Source organism: Somniosus microcephalus, unplaced genomic scaffold (genome assembly GCF_052327205.1).
Source record: "Somniosus microcephalus isolate GS21.2 unplaced genomic scaffold, FLI_Smic_1.0 unresolved_chr9, whole genome shotgun sequence".
NCBI classification, from domain to species: Eukaryota; Metazoa; Chordata; class Chondrichthyes; order Squaliformes; family Somniosidae; genus Somniosus; species Somniosus microcephalus.
Window position 1 is genome coordinate 25702737 of NW_028225187.1, and position 24078 is coordinate 25726814.

The following is a 24078-nucleotide window of genomic DNA, read 5'->3' on the forward strand; positions in this document are numbered from 1 at the left end:
GTTATGTTCACCCCCACACTCACAGTCACACTCACACAGCCACATACACACCGACACTCACACACCTATACACACTGACACACCCACACTCACACTCACACTCACACACACTCACACACACACTCACACAACCACACACCCACACACACACACACACACTCTCACACACACACACACCCACACTCACACACTCACACAACCACACACCCACACTCACACACACACTCAGTCACACACACACACTCGCTCACCCACATACACACACACCCACACTCACACACAGACAAATGCACTCACTCTCTCTCTCACACACTCACACACTTTCACACATCCGCAGACACAACACACACAAATCCCATTTCCCTCGGTATACATGTGGCGCTCCATCACACCAACTTTGCTTTCAAATCTCACCGATTAGAGCAATGGTGAATCAAGGCATTTTCCCAAACCCTTACCGATTCTGTTCGGTATGGACACTCTTACTGCCTTCATAACTTGCCCACTGCGCCCTGGGCTGTTTCAGCCAGCTGCAAGTTACTGTCTCGCTGATTTCTAAACCATTACGGTCCACTGAGCACTTTCGTAAGGAAACCAGGCTGGTCTTGTCACATTCTACGCTTGATGTGAGGCGAAATAAGCCTCAAAGAGACACAATTATGACTTACAGTAAATGTCACAATAAATCGAGATACTTACAGAGTAGCACAAAAGCCCACAGATGATACATCTTGCTCCCTCTCTGTAACAGAAATCCCGTCACCAACTCAAAGCCGCTGAAAGCTGACGTCCTCTGCTCGGTTCTAGAGGCACGGAAGAGCAATGTGTCTGAAAGAGATATGAGAGATATTCAACAGCACCTAGTGCTCTAGAGGAACACGCTCACCTAGTAACACACACACAGATGCCAGATCAGCGACAGACTATGAAGTCAGAGAAGATGGCACCGGAGCGGGTCTACCAGCATACATTCTTGGAGTCAAGTATAATCCCCAGGGATAGACAACGGCACAGCACCCATGAGCTTTGCAAGTCGGCTTCGCAGCCGTCCCAGTAAAGACGGGACAGGACTCTTTCACCGTCTCTTTAAAACCAGCACAGGGGCCAACACATTGCCACTTACCTACTGTTACACAAGCTTGCTGCTGTAACTCCGGAGAATGACTGGTCTCTGAACAGATGGACTGTGATCGTTAGCTGAGAGGAGGCTGTCCTCAGTATGTATCTGGGCCTAGCAGCTTTCGACCGCAAAGAAAGAGAGTTTCAGTTCCCAGACACCAGTCAGAAAACAGACTCGTATAGTGTTAACACAAACCCTGTAAGGAAATGGTTTCATACATGGACAGTTAGTTGAGAAATCACAGGCCGAGACAATTGCAAGTTGTAATTTTCAGTTGGAGAAGTGTGACTGAAACGGAGTTGGTCGGCGAAACAAGAAAAGTTCCTGAACTTGAGTCGGCAAGTGTTCAACTCTTAAGTGAAAAAAAAATCAACCTTCAGAAAGTTCAATGGTGACGTGGAGATCTTTGTTTTACTTGTATTACTTTATTTTGTGCACTTGAAATATACATAGCTCTGAAACAAAGTTATCTTGGATATACTTCATTAATTTGAGACATGCCATTACCTTGTTGACGTCGCGTAGAGATCTTGATGCATCAGGAAATCTCAAAGCCCAGCGGGAAACCGTGTTCCTTTCTGATAAGAACTGGCTTCAAACCACACGTTTTTCAAAAAAAGAGGATTTCCTTTCTCACAGTTCCAAAACAAAAACGATTCGGCCCCTCGAGTCTGCTCCGCCATTCAATGAGATCATGGCTGATCTTCTACCTCAACGCCAGGTGCAGCAGGTGGTTAAGAAAGCAAATGGTATATTGGTCTTCGTAGTGAGAGGATTCGAGTACAGGAACAAGGATGTCTTGCTGCAGTTCTACATGGCCTTGGTCAGACCACACCTTGAGTATTGTGTGCAGTTTTGGTCGCCTTATCTGAGGAAGGATGTTCTTGCCATGGAGGGAGTGCAGCGAAGATTCACCAGACTGATACCTGGGATGGCAGAAATGATGTATGAGGAGAGATTGGGTCGATTGGGCTTATACTCGCTGGAGTTTAGAAGAATGAGAGGGGATCTCATTGAAACTTATAAAATTTTAATAGGACTGGACAGACTAGATGCAGGAAGGATGTTCCTGATGGCGGGGGAGTCCAGAACCAGGGGTCACAGTCTAACGATAAAGGGAAAGCCATTTAGGACAGAGATGAGGAGGAATTTCTTCACCCAGAGAGTGGAGAACCTGTGGAATTCTCTACCACAGAAGGCAGTGGAGGCCAATTCATTAAATATATTCAAGAAGGAGTTAGATATATTTCTTAAGGCTAAAGGGATCAATAGATATGGGGGGAAGGCAGGGACAGGGTACTGAATTTGGATGATCAGCCAGGATTTCATTGAATGGCGGAGCAGGCTCGAGGGGCCGAATGGCCTACTCCTGCTCCTATCTTCTATGTTTCTATGTTCACACTCTTCCCATATCCCTTGATTCCCTTAACATCCAAAAATCTATCGATCTCAGCCTTGAATATACTCAACGACTGAGCCTCCACAGCCCTCTGGGGCAGAGAATTCCAAATATTCACCTCCCTCTGAGTGAGGAAATTTCTCCTCATCTCAGTCCTAAATGGCCGACCCCCTTATTCTGAGACTGTGACCCCTGGTTCTAGACTCCCCAGCCAGGGGGAAACATCCTCCCTGCATCTACCCTGTCAAGCCCTGTAAGAATTTTATATGTTTCACTGAGATCACCTCTCATTCTTCTAAACTCTAGAGAATGTAGGCCTAGTCTACTCAATCTCTCCTCATTGGACAATCTCCCCATCCCCTTAAGAATGTTGTTCATTTCAAACAGACACCGAGCATGGTTGGTTTTTAAACTTTGTTTTATGGGATATGGCACAGTACTGGTAAACGTACATCCCTAGTCACTCTAGAGCGCTAAGAGTCAACAACCTAGCGTGGGACTGGAATCACATGATGGCCGGGCTGAGTGGGAGTTTCAGTTTCACTTCCTTTGAGGACATCACTGAACCAATTAGGTTTTTACAACAAATTCGGCCTTGCTGTGAATTGGAATAAACGGGTCTTTTTCCGAGTGGCAGGCAGTGACTAGTGGGGTTGAGTGAGAGCTTGGCCTGCAAGAAAAAGGATGGCGTCTGAGTAAAGATGCAGCCATGTACTTGCCAGATGTGCCTCCTGTAGTTGAATAGCCCTTAATGTAAGAAGCCTTGTGCTTGCCAGATGTGCCTCCTGTAGTTAAATAGCCCTTAATGTATGCAGCCATGTGCTTACCTGATATGCCTCCCGCAGTGGAATAGCCCTTAATTGTTGCAGCCATGTGCTTGCCTGATGTGCCTCTCCTAGTTGAATAGCCCTTAATGTGTGCAGCCATGTGCTTGCCTGATGTGCCTCCCGTAGTTGAATAGCCCTTAATGTATGTAACCATGTCCTTGCCTCATATGCCTCCCGTAGTTGAATAGCCCTTAATGTATGCAGCCATGTGCTTGCCTGAGGTGCCTCCTGTAGGTGAATAGCCCTTAATGTATGCAGCCGTGTGCTTGCCTGATGTGCCCCCCCGTAGTTGAATAGCCCTAAATATATGCAGCCATGTGCTTGCCTGATGTGCCTCCCGTATTTCAATAGCCTTTAATGTATGCAGCCATGTGCTTGCTTGAAGTGCCTCCCATAGTTGAATAGCCCTTAATGTATGCAGCAATGTGCTTGCCTGAAGTGCCTCCTGTAGTTCAATAGCCCTTAATGTATGCAGCCATGTTCTTGCTTGATGTGCCTCCCATAGTTGAATAGCCCTTAATGTATGCAGCCATGTTCTTGCTTGAAGTGCCTCCCGTATTTCAATAGCCTTTAATGTATGCAGCCATGTGCTTGCCTGATGTGCCCCCCTGTAGTAGAATAGCCCTTAATGTATGCAGCCATGTGCTTGCCTGAAGTGCCTCCCGTAGTTGAATAGCCCTTAATGTATGCAGCAATGTGCTTGCCTGAAGTGCCTCCCATAGTTGAATAGCCCTAAATGTATGCAGCCATGTGCTTGCCTGAAGTGCCTCCCATTGTTGAATAGCCTTTAATGTATGCAAGGTGTGGAATGTGTGTGTGTTTTAAGAGATGGCCACAGGTCTTGGATGAGTGTTGTGCATTTGTGTTTTCAAACCCGCTGGGCACAGAGTGAAGTTGAGATGGAGGGATGTAGAGGTATTGAAAAGCAGACACTCACCTTGACCACCCAAGTGAGGTGGCTGAACTTCCTATGCCATTGGGTCTGGGTCCTCGGCACCAGGCTCCTGGAGGAGACATGCTGAGCCACCTCCCTCCAGACTCTTCTGTATTCACGGGACAATGGCCTCCTGCCACTCTGTGGGTAGAGCACTGCCCATTGCCGCTCCACAGCGCCAACCAGAGCCACCAAGGCCTGCTAGTTGAAGCACTGAGCTCTTTCCCTGGGCCAATCCATTAGTGGTTCCGCCATAATTGCTTTAGAGGTCTCTCCAGGCCGAGATTCAAGGCTGCAATGAGATTCTTCTTCTTAGGCAGTCCCTCGGGAACCGAGGATGACTTGCTTCCACATTAACAATGAGTTCGCAGGTGACTGATGAGTTCAATGCGGGACCTACAGTCTCTGTCACAGGTGGGGCAGACGGTGGTTGAAGGGGCGGGTGGGTGGGGTGCTTGGGTTGATGTGCGCTCCTTGCGCTGCCTGCGCTTGGCTTCCGCTTGCTCCCGGTGAAGAGACTCGAGGTGTTTGGCGCCTTCCTGGATGCTTCTCCTCCACTTTGTGCTCTGGTCTTGGGCCAGCGATTCCCAGGTTGTCGGTGGGGATGTTACACTTTTTCAAGGAAGCTTTGAGGGTGTCCTTGAAGCGTTTCCTCTGCCCACCTGGGGCTATCTTGCCGTGCCATAGCTCCGAGTAGAGCGTTTGTTTTGAGAGTCTCGTATCGGGCATGCGGACGATGTGACCCATCCAGTGGAACTGATCGAGCGTGGTCAAAGCTTCGATGCTGGGGGTGTTGGCCTGAGCGAGAACACTGACGTTGGTGCGCCTATCCTGCCAATGGATTTGCAGGATCTTTCGGAGCAGCATTGGTGGTACCTCACCAGTGCTTTGAGGTGCCTGCTGAACATGCGGTACAATGAGCAGGCTGTGGCTTGCCAGCAACATGGACACTCCCCTTTAAGAACTGGCCGAAGCCAGTCTGTCTGTGTGTGGTAAACCACTGTATTGTATATTGCCACCTATGGGTGGCGCTGTGTATGGAGGCATGCCTCAGCTGACTCCACCCACCACTGTGTGGGTTTCGTTCAGACTTGTTCAGTCACTCACGAAGAAGCATGGTCTCTTCTTAGCTAATAAAAGCCTTATTCATCTCTTCTTTCGACTCATCATCTCTTCTTCGACTCATCACCTTTTATGAAGTAATTGATAAGCGTATCAATTTTATTAGCTAAGAAGTTAAATGGTGACACCTGAGGAGCAACAACAGCAACGGATACAGCAGACATTGCTGAGAGCCCTCAGACCACCACGCCTGGACCTCGACCCTCAAGATGTGGGTGCATCAGCCAAGTTTGAACACTGGCTGAGCTGCTTTGAATCCTTCCTCGCAATCTCACAGGTTACAGAGGAGGATCACAAACTGAAAATTTTGACCGCCCAGGTGAGCCATCAAGTATATATGCTAATCCGGGACTCTAATACGTACGTGGCGGCCCTCGAGCTACTAAAAGGGCAATATACGCGCCCAGTGAACACAATTTACGCCCGACACCTCTTGGGATCCCGCAGGCAGCAACCGGGAGAATCGGTAGGGGCATTTGCACGGGCGCTACTGGCACTCTGCAGAGACTGCGATTGTAAAGCGGTAACGGCTGTGGAGCACGCGCAGGGACTCGCCTGTGATGCCTTCGTCAGGGGCCTCCAGTCAGACCACACCCGGCAGAGACTGCTAGAAAGCAAGGAACCCGACCTGAAGACGGCCATTGCCCTTGCGCTCTCGTTAGAGGAGGCCCACCGAAACCTCGAGGCATACCCCCGTAACGGCGCCGAGACATGGCAATCGAAACCGTGGGACACGGGACCGCCGCCCCCGGCACCAACCGCTGCAGCGACCCAACCGAGACAGCAGCCTCCGGTAAGAACTGCTTCGATGCCCAGTAACCAGGCCCAAAAATGCTATTTCTGTGGCCAGTTAAAACATCCCAGAGCGCACTGCCCAGCTAAGACAGCTACCTGCTCGGGCTGCGGGAAGAAAGGCCATTACGCTAACGCCTGCAAGGGGAAGCCAGCCAGCAGCGCAGCGTGCGGGCCGTGGGAGCAGCCATCTTATCCGCCATTTTCTGTACCCCCGGCCGCATGGCATCCGCCGCCATCGTATCCAACGCACTCAACCGCCATTTCGTCACCGGAACCGACCACCGTCTCGGCGGATGACTATAGTGACTCACTAAGCCACATACTGGCCTCCGTGACGCTGGATCAAGGCCACCCTCACCATCTATCCAGCTCCATGATGGATATCGCGGTAAACGGCCGCGCCACCAGTTGCCTGATCGACAGCGGGAGCACAGAGAGTTTCGTCCACCCCGACACGGTACGTAGCCACTCCCTCACGATTCTGCCAACGCACCATCGCATTTCTATGGCGTCCAAGTCCCAGTCAGTGGACATCAGCGGCTACTGTGTGGTGACCCTGTCAGTAGGGGGCACTGAATATCAAAAATTTAAACTGCTAGTCCTGCCCCGTCTTTGCGCTGCCGTCCTGCTAGGGTTGGATTTTCAGTGCCACCTTAAGAGTGTCACACTAGCATACGGTGGACCCCTCCCCCCACTCACAGTCTGCAACCAACAACTTTTAAATCGCCCGCTGCAAACCACCTGCAGCCTTTCCACATTAAAAGTCCCCCCCCCTCCCCTGTTCACTAACCTCACCCGCGACTGTAAACCCATCGCTACCAAAAGCAGGCGGTACAGTGCCGGGGACAGAGCTTTTATCAGCTCTGAGGTGGAGCGGCTCTTGAAGGAGGGCATTATCGAAGGTAGCACTAGCCCCTGGCGAGCCCAGGTTGTAGTCGTTAAAACCACTGCAAAACGCCGCATGGTAATCGACTACAGCCAAACCATAAACCGGTACACCCAGCTGGACGCGTACCCCCTCCCTCGCATATCTGATATGGTCAATCAGATTGCGCAATACAAAGTATTCTCCACCATCGACCTTAAGTCAGCGTACCACCAGCTGCCCATCCGCCATGAGGACCGCCAGTATACTGCCTTCGAGGCAAACGGCCGCCTCTACCACTTCCTTAGGGTCCCCTTCGGCGTCACCAACGGGGTTTCGGTCTTCCAAAGGGAGATGGACCGAATGGTTGACCAGAACGCGCTGCGGGCAACCTTCCCCTATTTGGATAACGTCACCATCTGCGGCCACGACCAGCAGGACCACGACGTTAATCTAGCAAATTTCCTCCGTACGGCCCAACGGCTGAACCTAACGTACAATAAGGAAAAATGTATGTTTCACACCAAGCGCCTGGCCATCCTCGGCTGCGTGGTGGAGAACGGAGTCATCGGGCCCGACCCCGACAGAATGCGCCCCCTAATGGAGCTACCCCTTCCCCACTGCCAAAAAGCACTGAAGAGATGCCTGGGGTTTTTCTCCTACTACGCCCAGTGGGTGCCCCTCTATGCAGACAAAGCCAGGCCCCTCATCAAAGCCACCTCCTTCCCCCTGACACCAGAGGCGTGTGCAGCCTTCACTCTTATCAAGAACGATATCGCGAAGGCCGCAATGCACGCGGTGGATGAGTCCATCCCCTTCCAAGTGGAGAGCGATGCCTCCGACTTCGCCCTAGCCGCGACCCTTAACCAGGCGGGCAGACCCGTGGCCTTTTTCTCAAGGACCCTCCAGGGCCCCGAGACGAGACACTCCTCCGTCGAAAAGGAGGCCCAGGCTATTGTAGAAGCGGTGCGTCACTGGAGGCATTACCTGGCCGGGAAACGATTTACCCTGCTCACTGACCAGCGTTCAGTAGCTTTTATGTTTAATAATAAGCAGAGGGGTAAAATCAAGAACGACAAGATCTTGAGGTGGAGAATCGAACTCTCCACCTACAATTATGATATCTTGTATCGGCCAGGGAAACTCAATGAGCCCCCAGATGCCCTATCACGTGGTACATGCGCCAACGCGCAGAGTGATAGGCTGCAGTCCCTCCACAATGACCTCTGCCACCCGGGGGTCACCAGGTTTTTCCATTTTATCAAATCCCGTAACCTGCCCTACTCCATCGAGGAGGTCAGGACCATGACCAAGAGCTGCCAAATCTGCGCCGAGTGCAAACCGCACTTCTATAGGCCGGACAGAGCAAGCCTGATCAAGGCCACCCGCCCCTTCGAACGCCTGAGCGTCGATTTTAAAGGGCCCCTCCCCTCCGCTGACCGCAATGTGTACTTCCTCAACATAGTTGATGAGTACTCCCGTTTCCCCTTTGCCATCCCTTGCCCAGACATGACCAGTACCACGGTCATCAAGTGTCTGAATGACATCTTCGCTCTGTTCGGGTTCCCCAGCTATATACATAGCGACAGGGGCTCATCGTTCATGAGCGACGAACTTCGGCAGTACCTGCTAACAAGAGGTATCGCCACGAGCAGGACCACCAGTTACAACCCCCGGGGGAACGGCCAGGTGGAAAGGGAGAACGCGACGGTTTGGAAGGCAGTCCTCTTAGCACTAAAATCTAAGGGCCTTCCGACCTCCCGCTGGCAGGAGGTCCTCCCTGCAGCGCTTCACTCCATTCGGTCACTGCTTTGTACTGCCACTAATGCGACCCCTCATGAGAAAATGTTTGTTTTCCCCCGGAAGTCTACATCGGGAACCTCGCTACCGGCATGGTTGACTTCTCCTGGGCCCGTCCTACTGCGGAGGCACGTGAGGACGCATAAAACGGACCCCCTGGTCGAGCGGGTGCACCTCCTACACGCCAACCCCCAGTATGCCTGGGTGACATACCCAGACGGGCGGGAGGACACGGTCTCCATACGAGATCTCACACCCTCGGGTACCCCTGAATTACCACCGTTATCCCCCTTACCACCGTTATCCCCCTTACCACTGTTATCCCCCACCACCCCTCCCAACCCAACCCCTGCAGACGGCATGCCAAAGCCCCAGGAATCTTCGCCAACCACCCAGACACCAGACCCGACGTCGGATGCTGCAACACCACCGCCGCCACCACGACGATCAGGACGTCAGACAAGGCCTCCTGATAGACTTAACTTGTAGTACCCTTCACCCCGCCGGACTTCACATTAAACAAGGGGTGAATGTGGTAAACCACTGTATTGTATATTGCCACCTCTGGGTGGCGCTGTGTATGGAGGCATGCCTCAGCTGACTCCACCCACCACTGTGTGGGTTTCGTTCAGACTTGTTCAGTCACTCACGAAGAAGCATGGTCTCTTCTTAGCTAATAAAAGCCTTATTCATCTCTTCTTTCGACTCATCATCTCTTCTTCGACTCATCACCTTTTATGAAGTAATTGATAAGCGTATCACTGTGTCCCATTGCTAACTGACATCACCCGAGCTTCGCCAGCGCTCGGAGGTAGCGCCTCGCTCCTCGACGTTAGCGCCTTAAGACAGGTGTGTAGTGCCTGATTTAGCGCTCAAATCACCTCCAAGGCGATAGAGGCCAAGGTTGCAGTTGGAGGCGATAATTAGTGCCCCAAAATGGGGCGATACCGAATTTCTCCCCCATTATATGTTTTAACAGGGCTAAAAATAAACTTACTTTAGTTGACATGGTTTTTAATGTATAAATGAGTGATAACATTTTATTTTTTAAAACTCTTATGCTTGCTAAAAGCTGGCCTCACGCCGGGTTTTAACCGGCCTAAGAATTTCACGGGCATACTCCAGTACGATTTGGACAGGTTGGGTGATTGGGCCGATGCATGGTAGATGCAGTATAATGTGGATAATGCGAGGTTATCCACTTTGGTGGCAAAAAGAGGAAGACAGCTTATTATCTGAACAGGAATAGATTGGGAGAAGGGGAAGTGCGACGAGACCTGGGTGTCCTTCTGCACCAGTCACTGAAGGTAAGCCTGCAGGTGCAGCAGGCGGTTAAGAAGGCAAATGGTATGTTGGCCTTTGTAGTGAGAGGGTTCGAGTACAGGAGCAAGGATGTCTTGCTGCAGTTGTACAGGGCCTTGGTGAGACCACACCTTGAGTATTGTGTGCAGTTTTGGTCGCCTTATCTGAGGAAGGATGTTCTTGCCATGGAAGGAGTTCAGCGAAGATTCACCAGACTGATACCTGGGATGGCAGGAATGACGTATGAAGAGAGATTGGGTCGATTGGGCTTATACTCGCTGGAGTTTAGAAGGATGAGAGGGGATCAAATTGAAACATAAAATTCTAACAGGACTGGACAGACTAGATGCAGGAAGGATGTTCCTGATGGTCGGGGAGTCCAGAACCAGGGGTCACAGTTTAAAGATAAGGGGTAAGCCATTTAGGACAGAGATGAGGAGGAATTTCTTCACCCAGAGAGTGGTGAACCTGTGGAATTCTCTACCACAGAAGGCAGTTGAGGCAAATTCATTAAATATATTCAAGCAGGAGTTGGATATATTTCTTAAGGCTAAAGGGATCAAGGGATATGGGGAGAAAGCAGGGACAGGGTACTGAATTTGGATGATCAGCCATGATCTCATTGAATGGCGGAGCAGGCTCGAGGGGCCGAATGGCCTACTCCTGCCCCTATCTTCTATGTTTCTATGTTTCGCATCAGGCCAGGGGGGCAGTAAGGGAGCAAGGACTGGAGACAGTTAGTAAGATAGGTTGAAAGTGTAAAAGGCTGGTGTTGTGAGGGTAAAGTGGAATGAGGGAGGAGAAAAAGCCGATGAACATACCATTGCTGTCCCCAAGGGGGGGTCGACCTCTCCAGCGGCCACGGCACCTATGACCTGGCTGACAATGATCCTGTGCACGCTTGCCTCCAAATCAGTGAGGGTGTGTAGGTCAGCCAGTCCTCCTCCTGTGCATTGCTGCTCCCGCCTGTTGAGAGAGAGCTTGGCCTGCAAGAAAAAGGATGGCGTCTGAGTAAAGATGCAGCCATGTACTTGCCAGATGTGCCTCCTGTAGTTGAATAGCCCTTAATGTATGCAGCCATGTGCTTGCCTGATGTGCCTCCCATAGTTGAATAGCCCTTAATGTAAGAAGCCTTGTGCTTGCCAGATGTGCCTCCTGTAGTTAAATAGCCCTTAATGTATGCAGCCATGTGCTTACCTGATATGCCTCCCGCAGTGGAATAGCCCTTAATTGTTGCAGCCATGTGCTTGCCTGATGTGCCTCTCCTAGTTGAATAGCCCTTAATGTGTGCAGCCATGTGCTTGCCTGATGTGCCTCCCGTAGTTGAATAGCCCTTAATGTATGTAACCATGTCCTTGCCTCATATGCCTCCCGTAGTTGAATAGCCCTTAATGTATGCAGCCATGTGCTTGCCTGAGGTGCCTCCTGTAGGTGAATAGCCCTTAATGTATGCAGCCGTGTGCTTGCCTGATGTGCCCCCCCGTAGTTGAATAGCCCTAAATATATGCAGCCATGTGCTTGCCTGATGTGCCTCCCGTATTTCAATAGCCTTTAATGTATGCAGCCATGTGCTTGCTTGAAGTGCCTCCCGTAGTTGAATAGCCCTTAATGTATGCAGCAATGTGCTTGCCTGAAGTGCCTCCTGTAGTTCAATAGCCCTTAATGTATGCAGCCATGTTCTTGCTTGATGTGCCTCCCATAGTTGAATAGCCCTTAATGTATGCAGCCATGTTCTTGCTTGAAGTGCCTCCCGTATTTCAATAGCCTTTAATGTATGCAGCCATGTGCTTGCTTGATGTGCCTCCCATAGTTGAATAGCCCTTAATGTATGCAGCCATGTGCTTGCTTGAAGTGCCTCCCGTAGTTGAATAGCCCTTAATGTATGCAGCAATGTGCTTGCCTGAAGTGCCTCCTGTAGTTCAATAGCCCTTAATGTATGCAGCCATGTGCTTGCTTGCTGTGCCTCCCATAGTTGAATAGCCTTTAATGTATGCAAAGTGTGGAATGTGTGTGTGTTTTAAGAGATGGCCACAGGTCTTGGATGAGTGTTGTGCATTTGTGTTTTCAAACTCTCTGGGCACAGAGTGAAGTTGAGATGGAGGGATGTAGAGGTATTGAAAAGCAGACACTCACCCTGACCACCCGAGTGAGGTGGTTGAACTTCCTATGCCATTGGGTGTGGGTCCTCGGCACCAGGCTCCTGGAGGAGACATGCTGAGCCACCTCTCTCCAGACTCTTCTGTATTCACGGGACAATGGCCTCCTGCCACTCTATGGGCAGAGCACTGCCCGTGGCCGCTCCACAGCGCCAACCAGAGCCACCAAGGTCCGCTCGCTGAAGCACTGAGCTCTTTCCCTGGGCCAATCCATTAGTGGTTCCGCCATAATTGCTTTAGAGGTCTCTCCAGGCCGAGATTCAAGGCTGCAATGAGATTCTTCTTCTTAGGCAGTCCCTCGGGAACCGAGGATGACTTGCTTCCACGTTAACAATGAGTTCTCAGGTGACTGATGAGTTCAATGCGGGACCTACAGTCTCTGTCACAGGTGGGGCAGACGGTGGTTGAAGGGGTGGGCGGGTGGAGTACTTCGGTTGACGTGCGCTCCTTGCGCTGTTTGAGCTTGGCTTCCGCTTGCTCCTGGCAAAGAGACTCGAGGTGTTCGGCGCCTTCCCGGATGCTTCTCCTTCACTTTGTGCGGTCTTGGGCCAGCGATTCCCAGGTGTCGGTGGGGATGTTCCACTTTTTCAAGGAGGCTTTGAGGGTGTCGTTGAAGCGTTTCCTCTGCCCACCTGGGGCTCTCTTGCCGTGCCGGAGCTCCGAGTAGAGCGCTTGTTTTGGGAGTCTCGTATCGGGCATGCGGACGATGTGACCCGTCCATCGGAGCTGATCGAGCGTGGTCAAAGCTTCGATGCTGGGGATGTTGGCCTGAGCGAGAACACCGACGTTGGTGCGCCTATCCTGCCAATGGATTTGCAGGATCTTGCGAAGGCAGCGTTGGTGGTACCTCACCAGTGCTTTGAGGTGCCTGCTGTACATGCGGTACAATGAGCAGGCTGTGGCTTGCCAGCAACATGGACACTCCCCTTTAAGAACTGGCCGAAGCCAGTCTGTCTGTGTCCCATTGCTAACTGACATCACCTGAGCTTCACCAGCGCTCTAAGGAAGCGCCTCGCTCCTCGATGTTAGCGCCTTAAGACAGGTGTGTAGCGCCTGATTTAGCGCTCAAATCACCTCCAGGGCGATAGAGGCCAAGGTTGCAGTTGGAGGCGATAATTAGTGCCCCAAAATGGGGCGATACCGAATTTCTCCCCCATTATATGTTTTAACAGGGCTAAAAATAAACTTACTTTATTTGACAGGGTTTTTAATGTATAAATGAGTGATAACATTTTATTTTTTTAAACTCTTATGCTTGCTAAAAGCTGGCCTCACGCCGGGTTTTATCCGGCCTAAGAATTTCACGGGCATACTCCAGTACGATTTGGACAGGTTGGGTGATTGGGCCGATGCATGGTAGATGCAGTATAATGTGGTAAAATGCGAGGTTATCCACTTTGGTGGCAAAAAGAGGAAGACAGATTATTATCTGAACAGGAATAGATTGGGAGAAGGGGAAGTGCGACGAGACCTGGGTGTCCTTCTGCACCAGTCACTGAAGGTAAGCCTGCAGGTGCAGCAGGCGGTTAAGAAGGCAAATGGTATGTTGGCCTTTGTAGTGAGAGGGTTCGAGTACAGGAACAAGGATGTCTTGCTGCAGTTGTACAGGGCCTTGGTGAGACCACACCTTGAGTATTGTGTGCAGCTTTGGTCGCCTTATCTGAGGAAGGATGTTCTTGCCATGGAGGGAGTGCAGCGAAGATTCACCAGACTGATACCTGGGATGGCAGGAATGACGTATGAAGAGAGATTGGGTCGATTGGGCTTACACTCACTGGAGTTTAGAAGAATGAGAGGGGATCTCATTGAAACATAAAATTCTAACAGGACTAGACAGACTGGATGCAGGAAGGATGTTCCTGATGGTCGGGGAGTCCAGAACCAGGGGTCACAGTTTAAAGATAAGGGGTATTTAGGACTGAGATGAGGAGGAATTTCTTCACCCAGAGAGTGGTGAACCTGTGGAATTCTCTACCACAGAAGGCAGTAGAGGCCAATTCATTAAATATATTCAAGAAGGAGTTAGATATATTTCTTAAGGCTAAAGGGTTCATGGGATATGAGGAGAAGGCAGGGACAGGGTACTGAATTTGGATGATCAGCCATGATCTCATTGAATGGCGGAACAGGATCGAGGGGCCGAATGGCCTACTCCTGCTCCTATCTTCTATGTTTCTATGACTTAAGTCAGAAGACAGATTTTTAGTGTTTGACAGCTTCACAGAGCGTTCAAACGATGACAATTCAGCTGTCAAAAGCTCTTGACAGATGAAACAGCACTCGCTGACGTCACCAGTAAATGGCTTCCCCTTAATTGGCCTGCTAAGCCCGCTGGGCGGGCTTAACAAGGTCAATCAAGGGGAAATAGCGTGGGTTGGCTGGACGTCGATGGAGGCGGGACTAAAACCCGACAAGCAGCAGCCCCGCCTCCATCACATCCCCATTGGGAAATTCACCCCACCCCCAGGTTTTACAGAAGTCATTCAAGCAAAGAGCCACAAGAGTCAGTTTTAAGTCAACATTTCTTTTATTAATTAAAATTTACAAGCAACACTGACATGAATCAACTGAGCGGCCTGCGGGTGGCGCTGTCCAGGGAGAGTATAAATACTCGGGCACAGGCCCAGCTTGCACAGGACATACTTAACAGGAACTAGTGAAGGACATAACTAGACCTCCATGTTTTTAAAACAGTTGATTAAAGCTTTGTTTAACGCTTAGACCAAGTGCCTAGTACTGAAGTTTTCGTACATCAAACACTACCAGTTGAAAAGGTAGAATCACACATCACACAGTCTCAGGGGGTGACAGAATGCAAATGGGTATGAATTAACCGGGGACAAACATGCAATAAAAGATAACCCTTGTGACAGGAGAGCGAGGGGCCGCCACCATCAATCATACCAAACAGTGAGAAGAAGCCAACCTTTATGTTGCTAATATTTATCGTCGTTGTAGGTCTGATCATAGATGGCGACGAGCCAGGCTAAAGGGAAGAGGTACGAGCCCTAGCAGAATGTTGCAAGTACAACAACCTCTCCCTCAACATCAGCAAAACAAAGGAGATGATCGTGGACTACAGGAAGCGGCAGGGGGAGGGACACACCCCAATCTACATCGAAGGGGCTGAGTTGGAGAGGGTCAGCAGCTTCAAATTCCTGGGTGTATTCATTACGGAGGACTTAACGTGGTCCCATCACATCGACGCCGTAACCAAGAAGGCATGCCAATGCCTGTTCTTCCTCAGGAGACTGAAGAAATTTGGAATGGCCCCCCCAGATTGTCACCAACTTCTACCGGTGCACCATCGAGAGTTTCCTGTCCGGCTGCATCACTACCTGGTATGGCAACTGCACCGCCACAGACCGCAAGGCTCTACAGATGGTGGTGAAAGCTGCACAACATACTAGAGGAATTAAACTACCTGCTGTGCAGGATATCTACCCCGAGAGGTGCCAGGGGAAGGCCCTGAGCATCATTAAAGACGCGAGCCACCCCAGCCACAAACTCTTCACCCTGCTCCCGTCCGGTAAGAGATACTGAAGCATACGGTCTCGTACCAGCAGGTTTCGAAACAGCTTCTACCCCCAGGCCATAAGACTCATGAACGAATAATTTATTATTATTTATTACTGTTGTTTATTATTACTGTAATTCTATTAGTATTTTTATCATTGCTATGCCATATTTATTCCATGTTGGGAGGACTCGTAAAAATCAACATTTCATTGTGCAGTACACACGTCTGCTGCATATATGACAAATAAAAATTGAATTGAATTGAATTTTTCATAAAATCCCATGAACATCAAAGCCTTCCGCCTAGTGGTTGAGGCAAAAACCAAGTTAACATTAGATTGGATAGGTGCATGAAGAGAAAGGGGTAGATGGATATGGGAACTGGCTGGCGACCCGCGATTAGAGCTATTTGCTCCCGTGGATGGTAAATATCAATTGGACTTATTTGGCCCAATGGTCTTTTTTCCATCTTGTACCTTCTATGTATTACTCGAGAATTAAGCGGCAAGTTTACAGGGTGTACACACTGCAGTATGAATCCTTCCAATTCAAGGATTTTATTTGCCAGAAAATGATGTGCAGTTATACTGAACAGGCTGCAAGGCATCACTGTCATCTGACGGTACATGTAATCCAGGCTCTGATATAGAGCTAGGTGAGACAGTGAGCTGTGAGGAGAACACAGAGTCTGCAAAGGGATATAGATAGACTGAGTGAGTGGGCAGTGAGGTGGCAGATGGAGTATAATGTAGGGAAATATGAAGTTACTCACTTTGGTAGGAAGAACAGAAAAACAGAATTTTTTTAAATGGTGTGAAAATTTCAAATGTTGGTGTTCAGAGAGATTTGTGCAAGAAACACAGAAAGCGAGCATGCAGGTACAGCGAGCAATAAGGTAGGCAAATTGTGTGTCGGCCTTTATTGCAAGGGGGTTGGAGTATAGGAGTAAGGAAGTCTTGCTAGAATTGTACAGGGCCTTGGTGAGACCACACCTGGAGTACTGTGCACAGTTTTGATCTCCTTATCTAAGGAAGGATATACTTGCCTTGGAGGTGGTGCAACGAAGGTTCACTAGATTGATTCCTGGGATGAGAGGGCTGTCCTATGATGGGAGATTGTGTAGAATGGGCCGATACTCTCCGGAGTTTAGAAGAATGAGAGGTGATCTCATTGAAACATAGAAGATTCTGAAGGTGATTGACAGGGTAGATGCTTAGAGGCTGTTTTCCTGGCTGGAGAGTCTAGAACTAGGGGGCATAGTCTCAGGATAAGGGGTAGGCCATTTAAGTCCAAGATGAGGACTTATAGTCTGAAATTGTTGAACTCAATGTTGAGTCCCGAAGGCTGTAAAGTGCCTAATCGAAAGATGAGGTGCTGTTCCTCGAGCTTATGTTGAGCTTCATCTGAACAATATAAGAGGTCGGGGACGGAGAGGTCAGAGTGGGAGTGGAGCGGAGAATTAAAGTGACAGGCGACCAGAAGCTCGGCGTCATGCCTGCGGACGGAACGGAGGTGTTCCGCAAAGCGATCGCCCAATCTCTGTTGCTCTCTCCAGGATGCTGCCTGACCTGCTGAGTGTTTCCAGCATTTTTTTGTTATTGTTGTTTCAATTACATAGGATTTTCATAACAGCATGCCCTTAAGAAAACGTAGCAGACTTGGACGCACCACTTCTGACTGGCGATCTCCATTAACAAAAAACAAAGTTAAAGAACCACCTCCTGGGTGCTTAGGAAGAGTTCTTCAATCCCAACAGTCTCATAAACAGTTTTATAAACATGGCACAGGGTTCTTGAGTTCCCTCGGCACCGCCGGGCACTCCAGCTAGTAGAATATAAAGTAGAGAAAGAGGCCATTCGGCCCGACCAGTCCATGCTGACGTTTATGCTCCACTCCAGCCTGCTCCAGTCTTTCCTCTTCTAACTCTATCAGTGTAACCCTCTACTCCCTTCTCCCTCATATGTTTGCCCAGCGTCCCCTTAAATGTATCTATACTATTCACTTCAACCACTCCCTGTGGTAGCGAGTTCCACATTCTCACCACTCTCTGGGTAAAGAGGTTTCTTCTGAATTCCCTATTGGATTTCTTGGTGACTATCTTATATTGATGGTCTCTAGTTATGCTCTTCCCCACAAGTGGAAACACGCTCTCTGTATCTACTCTATCAAAACCTCTCATAATTTTAAAGACCTCTATTACTTCACCCCTCAGCCTTTTTTCAAGAGAAAATAGACCCAGCCTGTTCATCCTTTCCTGATATGTATACCCTTGCATTTCTGGTATCATCCTTGTAAATCTTCTCTGCACCCTCTCCAATATGTCTATATCCTTTTTATAATATGGCAACCAGAACTGTACGCAGTACTCCAAGTGTGGCCTAACCGAGGTTCAATACAGGTTTAGCATAACTTCCCTAGTTTTCAATTCTATCCCTCTAGAAATAAACCCTAGTGCTTGGTTTGCTTTTTTATAATGGCCTTGCTAACCTGTGTCACAACTTTTAGTGATTTGTGTATTTGTACTCCGAGATCCCTATGTTCCTCTACCCCACCCAGACTCGCACCCTCCAACTGATAAGTGACCTCCCTATTGTTCCTACCAAATTTGTCTGTGTTGAACTTCATCTGCCAATTATTTGTGACTGAATATCGGGCAGGGCGTATAACCGGCGGCCGATGGGATACCGCCCATATTACGCCACCATTCAAGATTAATTTTATCCCCATGCAACGTAGCTGCATGAAAATGGCAGCTCCTCACTCACAGCATTCAATAAACAAATAACTGTAACTTTAGTGCAATACATCCAGTGAACAGGAAGAAGAAAGAAACAAGATAAGAACATATATTTACTCAGGTGGAAAGACAGAAATAAGTTGTAACGAATGCTCGGAAACCCTTCGCACGCTTCCATTCAATAGGGTAGAAGTTCGACATGGCTGAAAGCACATAACAGGCGGTATCGCATTGGCCGCCTGTCAATTGAAGTCATTGAAAGTGGTACGATGTTCTGATTATCTGACAGTTTCTCGAGTTCAGACCCGTGGAACAAACAACACAAACCCCAATAAATCTGTGACACTTTTTTAACATAAAAATCAACAAGAGGTTATAAGTAATTACCAGAAACTGTACTCAATTCATGTACTTATTCCAAGCAAGCATCTAAAATCATTTACTTTACCCTCAGGTGATGATAAGCAAAACCACATATTTACTAACACCAGATGAAAGGTCAATTCAACAATGACTAGATGTGTCAATTCAACAATGACTAGATGTGTCAATTCAACAATGACTAGATGTGTCAATTCAACAATGACTAGATGTGTCATTTCCACAATTACTAGATGTGTCAATTCAACAATGACTAGATGTGTCAATTCAACAATGACTAGATGTGTCAATTCAACAATGACTAGATGTGTCAATTCAACAATGACTAGATGTGTCAATTCAACAATGACTAGATGTGTCAATTCAACAATGACTAGATGTGTCAATTCAACAATGACTAGATGTGTCAATTCAACAATGACTAGATGTGTCAATTCAACAATGACTAGATGTGTCAATTCAACAATGACTAGATGTGTCAATTCAACAATGACTAGATGTGTCAATTCAACAATGACTAGATGTGTCAATTCAACAATGACTAGATGTGTCAATTCAACAATGACTAGATGTGTCATTTCCACAATGACTAGATGTGTCAATTCAACAATGACTAGATGTGTCAATTCAACAATGACTAGATGTGTCAATTCAACAATGACTAGATGTGTCAATTCAACAATGACTAGATGTGTCATTTCCACAATTACTAGATGTGTCAATTCAACAATTACTAGATGTCTCAATTCAACAATGACTAGATGTCTCAATTCAACAATGACTAGATGTGTCAATTCAACAATGACTAGATGTGTCAATTCAACAATGACTAGATGTGTCAATTCAACAATGACTAGATGTGTCATTTCCACAATGACTAGATGTGTCAATTCAACATTGACTAGATGTCTCAATTCAACAATGACTAGATGTGTCAATTCAACAATGACTAGATGTGTCAATTCAACAATTACTAGATGTGTCATCTCAACAATGACTAGATGTGTCAATTCAACAATGACTAGATGTGTCAATTCAACAATGACTAGATGTGTCATTTCAACAATGACTAGATGTGTCAATTCAACAATTACTAGATGTGTCAATTCCACAATGACTAGATGTGTCAATTCAACAATGACTAGATGTGTCAATTCAACAATGACTAGATGTGTCAATTCCACAATGACTAGATGTGTCATTTCAACAATGACTAGATGTGTCAATTCAACAATTACTAGATGTGTCAATTCCACAATGACTAGATGTGTCAATTCAACAATGACTAGATGTGTCAATTCAACAATGACTAGATGTGTCAATTCAACAATGACTAGATGTGTCAATTCAACAATGACTAGATGTGTCAATTCAACAATGACTAGATGTGTCAATTCAACAATGACTAGACGTATTACTTTAATTGGAAACCGACCAGCTCGCCATCGACTGCAGCCACGAGTACCAGTACACAACATCCCTTATACCCCAAAACTTGGCCACTCGCCCACAGCACTCGTGTCCCAAACTGTGCGGTAAATGTTGTTTATCTCTCTCTTCTCTGCTTCTATCTATTTTGATGCTTATTTAACCAAGGCCAGACATCCAAGTGTTGGAGAGAGTCGTTGTTTTTACATCTGCAGTGTTGTGGGCACGTGGTTCTCACAGAATTTTCAAGCTCTTATCTCTTGCCCTCAAAGCTTGTCGGTACATTTGGTCATTTATTAGATTCAGTCAAGTTTATCACGGACATTATTACAGAGTGAATATCGGGCGGGGCTTATAACGGGTGGCCACAGAGGAGTTTCTAGCCCCATGTGACGTGGTTTCCTGAAAGTTGCAACTAATCACAACGTGGTAGAAACAAGCATTTATTAAATAAATAAGCGAAACATCAAACGTTGTTAAAGAAAGAAAGACTTGTATTTATATACTTCTTCTTAGGCAGTCCCTCGGAACCGAAGATGACTTGCTTCCACATTTAAAATGAGTTCTCAGGTGGCTGATGAGTCCAATGCGGGACCTACAGACTCTGCCACAGGTGGGGCAGACGGTGGTTGAAGGGGCGGGTGGGTGGGCTGCTTGGGTTGATGTGCGCTCCTTCCACTGTTTGCGATTGGCTTCTGCTTGCTCCTGGTGAAGAGACTCGAGGTGTTCGGTGCCTTCCCGGATGCTTCTCCTCCACTTTGTGCTGCGGTCTTGGGCCAGGGATTCCCAGGTGTCGTTGGGGATGTTACACTTTTTCCAAGGAGTCTTTGAGGGTGTCCTTGAAGTGTTTCCTCTGCCCACCTGGGGCTCTCTTGCCGTGCTGGAGCTCCGAGTAGAGCGCCTGTTTTGGGAGTCTCGTATCGGGCATGCGGACGATGTGACCCATCCATCGGAGCTGATCGAGCGTGGTCAAAGCTTCGATGCTGGGGATGTTGGCCTGAGCGAGAACACTGACGTTGGTGCACCTATCCTGCCAATGGATTTGCAGGATCTTGCGGAGGCAGTGTTGGTGGTACCTCTCCAGTGCTTTGAGTTACCTGCTATACATGGTCCATGTCTCTGAGGCATACAGGAGGGCGGGAATCACTGCTGCTCTGTAGACCATGAGCTTGGTGCCGGGTTTGAGATCCTGGTCTTCAAACACTCTCTTCCGCAGGCAACCGAAGGCTGCACTGGCACACTGAAGGCAGTGTTGGACTTTGTCATCGCCATCTGCCCTTGTTGACAGTAGGTTGCCGAGGTATGGAAAGTGATCCACGTTGTCCAAGGCCTTGTATTTACGTATCTATGTATTTATATAGCGTCTTTCAAGACCACCGCTCGCCCCAAAGTGCTTTACAGCCAATGAAGTACTTCTTGGAGTGCAGTCACTGATGCAATGTAGGAAACATGGCAGCCAATTTGTACACAGCAAGCTCCCACAAACAGCAATGTGATAATGACCAGATAATCTGTTTTAGTGATGTTGATTGAGGGATAAATATTGGCCAGGACACCGGGGAAAACTCCCCTACACTTCTTCGAAATAGTGCCATGGGATCTTTTCCGTCCACCTGAGAGGGCAGACTGGGGCGTTGGTTTAATATCTCATCTGAAAGACGGCACCTCTGACAGAGCAGCACTCCCTCATAAGGCCAGATGGCAGATTTCCTTCTCTCGCACTGAGGCGTCACCCTAGATTTTTGCATTCATTCAAGCCCTACAATTGGGCACTCGAACCCACAACCTTCTGGCCCAGAGGCGAGGGTGCCACTGACTGACTGATTGCTCCAAGTACTCAGCAAACAGAAAGAAGAAATGAAACAAGAATGCATTTTTACTCGGGTGGAAACATTTATGATCCATGTAAACTGTAACTAATGCTGGAAAAAATTCTATCAGGCTGCCTCTACTGTTAAGTGGGTTTGACATGGTCTGCAGAGGCAGCACATAACATGTGGTATCGCACTGGCCACCTGTTACAAGCAGGGCTAGATTGGGAGAAGCAGAAGTGCAACTAGACCTGGGTGTCCTTGTGCACCAGTCGCTGAAGGTAAGCATGCAGGTGCAGCAGGCGGTTAAGAAGGCAAATGGTATGTTGGCCTTCATAGCGAGAGGATTTGAGTACAGGAACAAGGATGTCTTGCTGCAGTTGTACAAGGCCTTGGTGAGACCACACCTTGAGTATTGTGTGCAGTTTTGGTCGCCTTATCTGTGTAAGGATGTTCTTGCCATGGAGGGAGTGCAGCGAAGATTCACCAGATTGATACCTGGGATGGCAGGAATGACGTATGAGGAGAGATTGGGTCGATTGGGCTTATATTCGCTGGAGTTTAGAAGAATGAGAGGGGATCTCATTGAAACTTATAAAATTCTAACAGGACTAGACCGGCTAGATGCAGGAAGGATGTTCCCGATGGCGGGGGAGTCCAGAACCAGGGGTCATATTCTAAGGATAAGGGGTAAGCCATATAGGACAGAGATGAGGAGGAAATTCTTCACCCAAAGAGTGGTGAACCTGTGGAATTCTCTTCCACAGAAGACAGTTGAGGCCAATTCATTAAATATATTCAAGAAGGAGTTGGATATATTTCTTATGGCTAAAGGGATCAAGGGATATGGGGAGAAAGCAGGGACAGGGCACTGAATTTGGATGATCAGCCATGATCTCATTAAATGGAGGAGCAGGCTTGAGGGGCCGAATGGCCTACTCCTCCTCCTATCTTCTATGTTTCTATGTTTCTATCAGTTCCTTTGACTTCGTAGTGGGCATACTGGGAATATTGGGCAGTGGCCAATGCCAGCCAGCCCGCCCGCTTCTACCCAATGACATTGCAAGTTGCTCTATACAGTTTCAATGTCTTTCAAAACAAGACTTTGGTACAATAACAAATGAGGCATCGATGTGTCTTTTTTCAATTCAATCACGGGGTGTGGGTGACGCGGGCAAGGCCAGCATTTATTGCCCATCCCTAATTGCCCTTGAGAAGGTGGTGGTGAGCCGCCTTCTTCAATACAACTGAAGAACTCGCTAGGCCATTTCAGAGGGCAGTTAAGAGTCAACCACATTGCTGTGGGTCTGGAGTCACATATCGGCCAGACCGGGTAAGGATGGCAGATTTCCCTCCCTAAAGGGCATTAGTGAACCAGATGGGTTTTTAACAACAACCCGATAGTTTCACATGTCTTTCGGATGAGACGTTAAACCGAGGCCTCGTCTGCTCTCTCAGGTGGACGTAAAAGATCCCACGGCACTATTTCGAAGAAGAGCAGGGGAGTTCTCCCCGGTGTCCTGGCCAATATTTATCCCTCAACCAACATCACTAAAACAGATTATTTTGTCATTATAGCATTGCTGTTTGTGGGAGCTTGCTGTGCGCAAATTGGCTGCTGCGTTTCCCACATTACAACGGCGACTCGACTTCCAAAATTACTTCATTGGCTGTAAAGCACTGTGAGACATCTGGTGGTTGTGAAAGGCGCTACAGAAATGCAAGTCCTTCTTTCATGGTCACCATTACTGACACTAGCTTTTTATTCCAGATTTATTTAATTAACTGCATTTAAATTCCCCAGCTGCCATGGTGGGATTCGAACTCGTGTTTCTGGATCATTAAGTCGAGGCCTCTGGATTACTAGTCCAGGAATATAACC

At 48.2% G+C, this 24078-nt stretch overlaps 1 protein-coding gene across 7 annotated transcripts in view; it reads right to left on the bottom strand.

The window, feature by feature from the left end:
• The window catches only part of LOC147084956 (Fc receptor-like protein 2), a 177492-nt gene that overhangs the window by 112482 nt on the left and 40932 nt on the right, over positions 1–24078 (bottom strand). For 5 of the 7 annotated variants that reach the window (XM_085979657.1, XM_085979656.1, XM_085979653.1 and 2 more), the window contains exons 2-3: positions 10986–11150; positions 700–828 (exon numbers count right to left, since the gene is read on the bottom strand). In XM_085979657.1, coding sequence (XP_085835783.1) covers positions 700–730 — 31 coding nt within the window. In that variant the 5' untranslated portion in view covers positions 731–828; positions 10986–11150. The other 2 variants (XM_085979652.1, XM_085979651.1) reach the window with 2 other exon arrangements.